At 34.8% G+C, this 4617-nt stretch overlaps 1 protein-coding gene across 1 annotated transcript; it reads left to right on the top strand.

The window, feature by feature from the left end:
* The first annotated feature begins 1500 nt into the window (after positions 1-1500).
* On the top strand, positions 1501-4545 carry LOC106762781. The gene is made up of 5 exons (XM_014646845.2): positions 1501-2539; positions 2735-2792; positions 2905-2988; positions 3076-3211; positions 3659-4545. The coding sequence occupies exons 1-5, from the start codon at positions 1639-1641 to the stop codon at positions 3947-3949; spliced, it is 1470 nt and encodes a 489-aa protein (XP_014502331.2). The 5' UTR covers positions 1501-1638; the 3' UTR covers positions 3950-4545.
* The last annotated feature ends 72 nt before the right edge of the window (positions 4546-4617 follow it).

The following is a 4617-nucleotide window of genomic DNA, read 5'->3' as shown; positions in this document are numbered from 1 at the left end:
TATATGCGATTGATTTTATGATATATATTTTTTTTTTCAAGTAGAGAATTTTCATTTAAATGAAAATAAAAGAGAAATTCAAGCTCTATTTTAGCTCATGTAAAAATAGTACTAAAAAGTATTTTTTTTCTTACTCCTTACATTTTTAATGAATTAGATTTAAATATTTATTATGAATATAAAATGAACATAAATTTATATATTAATTGATTTCTAGTTTTGTTTACCTGAAGTACGGAAATGGTTATTGATGATGCTTGTATAAATTTGTGGTCATAAATTTAGAATCATATATATAATATTGTTTTGATTTATGTATTAAGTATTAATATTTATATTAATAAAAAAAATTATCATCTATGTCTTAATATATTTTTTTTTCACTTATAGTCTAAGTGGCATAGATAAGCATCTGGTGATAAAAAACAAGGACAGTTCTTATCTTTGCCCATTATTCTTAATTATTTTTGTAAATATAAGTAACGATTTATAATTGAAATAGTTTCTAGTGGAACATTATATAGTTATTTTTTAGAGTATTATAAAATTGAAACTAATGATTAATTCATATCGAGTCTTTAATTGATATATTTCAAGTAAGTTTTGTAGTATATGAAAAGAAAATTTTCTCTTTAAATAATCACTAGTATCCCACTTTGGTGAAAAGTAAATGAGACTAAGTTTATTCTAAATAAAATCCAAACGATTTTTGTTTATTTGAGAAGATTTAAAGATAATTTTTTTTTTATTTTTTGTTTACTTTTAAATTAATTCAAATAAATAATAAAAAATTACTTTCAAATCCTCTTAAATCCATTGAATTATTCTTCTTCAAATGTACTGAATTGAATTGAAGAATACCTTAACCAAAAGGTGTCAAGAATATAAGAAAAAAAAAACGAGAGAAACGATCTCAGTTCAGTTTGAATGTCGTAAGAAAAGTCTAACAAAAGATTTTGACACATGGCCTGAATATATCATATTTGTGCTAGAACACCACCATTTAATTCAATCCAACAACACTCTTTCTTCGCTCTCAATGCTCACTTTCTAATGTTGCTTCAACGGATATCACGTATGTACTTTTTCTACCAATCCGTTTGAACTCACATTCTCAGACTCACAGGAAGATAAACATAAAAAAGTAATATTAATAATAAATAAATAAAAGACAGATTCCATACAGATAAAAGGAATGGGCCCAATGATTGGTCTTTTTCCTTGCATTTTGATCTTTCTTATGCATCACTCCAACACTGATAAAAGTCCCACAGGAAGTCACACATATACTGCATACATACAACACTGCAAGGGGAAGTAAAGTTTCACAGTATGAAATTTTTAACATGGTTGATACATACATTATATGATTCAAGCACAGCACAATATCCCACCCAACGAATCCTCCAACAAGTTTCCTTGATTCTCTCCCAATTAAAACCTTATATAACTTATAAATTTGATGCAGTGGTTGACAAGTGAATTCATGAAATGAGTTTTGTACATACTGTAAACTTACTTTTATCCCTTATGGAAGCATATTAGTATGAAGAAGCATTAATTTAGAGACATTGCCAAGTGGCAAAAGTTAGAAGCGCGTGTCACAGTCATCCTCGTGGTTTAGTTTGCAAAAAAGTAATGCCCCTCACAAGAGGTTGTATGGCAGATCCCCACCTCCCCATGTTACAACTTCTCCTCAACCTGTCCCTACCTTCCCCACATTTTATAAAACCCCATAACCCTCTCTTCCTTTCTCCTAATTCACTTCTTCATCATACCCTTCATTTCATTTCCTCTTATTCTGCCATTCTCATATCTTTCTTTCTTCCTCAAAACACCCCTTTTTCAATCTCAACTCATATCATAACTAAAACCACCAACATGTGCAGCTCTAAGGCCAAAGTTACTGTTGGCATAGAGGGTGTTGCTGCTGCTGCTGCTGCTGCAACCACCACTGTCATGCCTTCTTCAGTGGCTAGAATCAATGGAAGGCCTGTCCTTCAACCAACTTGCAACCGTGTTCCAAACCTTGAAAGGAAGAATTCAATCAAGAAAGTGCAGCCACCAAAGTCACTTTCTCCACCATCACCACCTCTTCCTAGTAAGACCTCATTGACACCCCCAGTTTCTCCAAAGTCTAAGTCCCCAAGGCTTCCTGCAGTGAAGAGAGGCAGTGACAACAATGGACTCAACACTAGCTATGAAAAGATTGCTATCCCAAAAAGCTCCTCAAAAGCTCCAACTTTGGAGAGAAAGAAGTCCAAGAGCTTCAAGGAAGGGTCCTGTGCTCCAGCCTCTGTAGAGGCTTCATTCAGCTACTCCTCCTCTTTGATCACTGACTCCCCGGGGAGCATAGCTGCTGTGAGGAGAGAACAGATGGCACTGCAGCAGGCGCAGAGGAAAATGAAGATTGCCCATTATGGAAGATCAAAGTCTGCTAAGTTTGAAAGAGTTTTTCCTCTTGATCCTTCAACCACTGGTCTTACACCAAAGCCAACTGAGGAGGAGAAGAGATGCAGCTTTATCACAGCCAATTCTGGTAATTCGCAGTGAATATTTCAATTGCGTATTTTTAATATCGTTCTTGATTAGAATTGGATTTTTGAAAGTTATTTCAAATATTAACAACAGTTACTGGGAAAAAACTCTAATCTTAGTTGAACGAATGTGTTTTACCTTAAAAAGCAAAAAGCAAATTGTGTTGCTGAGTCTCAATGTTGCTTTTGATGAATAGATCCCATCTATATTGCTTATCACGACGAGGAATGGGGAGTTCCAGTTCATGATGACAAGTAAGCCACCACTTCTTTCTTTTTCTGTCTCAAACACATCGCAGTGTGACACCTAACAGAAATATGCAGAAACTGACAATGATGACTGACAAAATCACTATTCTCCATCCAGGATGTTATTTGAGCTTTTAGTCTTAAGCGGTGCTCAAGTTGGATCTGATTGGACCTCAACCTTGAAGAAACGCCAAGATTTCAGGTTGAATTCTGTTTAAAGGCATTCATGTTCATAATTTTATGAACTTTTTTCGGGTGGAGGAAACTAATATTTTTAAATTATGTACAGAGCTGCATTTTCAGAATTTGACGCAGAAACTGTGGCCAACTTAACTGATAAGCAAATGATGTCAATTAGTTCAGAATACGGCATTGACATAAGCAGAGTCCGAGGAGTTGTTGATAATGCTAACCAAATTTTAGAGGTAAGCAAACTCAAAAGCTGTAACCTTTTCATCACTCTTTTCAACTTAGTCTCTCTTCTTTTCTTCTTTTGTTCTTCTTTTGTCCCCCAAAATTATAATTTGAGCTGGCTTAACTGAATATTCTATTATGAAACAACAGAATAATTAAAAGAGTATAACGGTAAGGAGGCTTCTCCAGCTACATCTTATTATTATATCTTTTATGTACCTAATGACAAGAAATTTCCAATAGATTACAAGTTTTAATAGTGACCCCACCCAGTTGATTCACACAGTGGTTTCCTAATCAATATTTTCATAAATTACGAAGTTTTAGTTGCTGTTAGTTAACACTAGCTAACAATTACTGTTTACTGTTCATTTAGCTGGTAATAATATCAAAGTTGCATTAATTATCTCTGGTTAACTATCTGCTAATGTTTGGTTTCTGAAATTGGGGTGTTGCAGATTAAGAAAGACTTTGGATCATTTGACAAGTACATTTGGGGATTTGTGAATCATAAACCCATCTCCACTCAATACAAGTTTGGGCATAAGATCCCAGTGAAGACCTCAAAATCAGAGAGCATAAGCAAAGACATGGTGAGGAGGGGATTCAGGTTCGTTGGTCCAACAGTGGTTCATTCATTCATGCAGGCAGCTGGCCTAACCAATGACCACTTAATCACATGCCACAGGCACTTGCAGTGCACCCTATTGGCAGCTCGCCCTCATTGTACCATAGACTCCTCCCAATAAAGCCAATTTCAACTCAGAAATAAGGAAAAAGAGATTGACCCTGAAGAAATCAAGACATAAATTAAGAGTTATTATGTATGCTGAAGATGGTGCATATATAATAATGTGGCTAACAATAGTTTACTTTTCGGTTAATGTTGTGTATAATATTAGATAGGACAAAAAGGTTTTCTGATTTGTGAGATGTTGTGAGAACTTTTGATGACAGTTTGGGTGTGCTTTCCTTTGCATGATTAATGAAAAACAAAATAAAAAAAAGTGATTATAAGAGAGAAGAAAAAAGGTTTAGGGTGGTGTTATTTAGTAGTGGGAGGAGGCTTAGGGAACAGTGACCATGTGCATGTGCTATTGGGAGGCAAGGGCATGTGTGGTGTCAGTTTGCTTTCTAGACCATGTGACCCATCAGACTTTGCATTATTTGGTTCCCTTTAACAGCCTGTGTGTGATACTTGTAAGAGGGGAGTGTAGGACCACCTTCCCCTCCCTTTTTCTTCTCTTGCTTTCTTTATGGGGTTGTTATCTTTACTGTATTCTCTAACTTTTTTGCTTGCCTCATATAAATTATATACCCCAATATATTTTGGAGTTGGTGTGGATGTTTTGAGTGCCCTTCAATACATTTCCCATGTGCTTCTCTACTGTTTCATCCCTAATATACTTTTCAAAAC

Source organism: Vigna radiata, chromosome 5 (assembly GCF_000741045.1).
Source record: "Vigna radiata var. radiata cultivar VC1973A chromosome 5, Vradiata_ver6, whole genome shotgun sequence".
Lineage (NCBI taxonomy): Eukaryota > Viridiplantae > Streptophyta > Magnoliopsida > Fabales > Fabaceae > Vigna > Vigna radiata.
This window is presented reverse-complemented; position numbering and strand designations above follow the sequence as displayed.

Excerpts from the sequence above, each read along its gene's own strand:
- LOC106762781 (XM_014646845.2), top strand. The coding sequence starts at position 1,639 with ATGCCCCTCACAAGAGGTTGTATGGCAGATCCCCACCTCCCCATGTTA. Across the intron at positions 2,540-2,734 it reads CTTTATCACAGCCAATTCTG|ATCCCATCTATATTGCTTAT; the intron begins GTAATTCGCAGT and ends TTTGATGAATAG. Across the intron at positions 2,793-2,904 it reads GTTCCAGTTCATGATGACAA|GATGTTATTTGAGCTTTTAG; the intron begins GTAAGCCACCAC and ends TTCTCCATCCAG.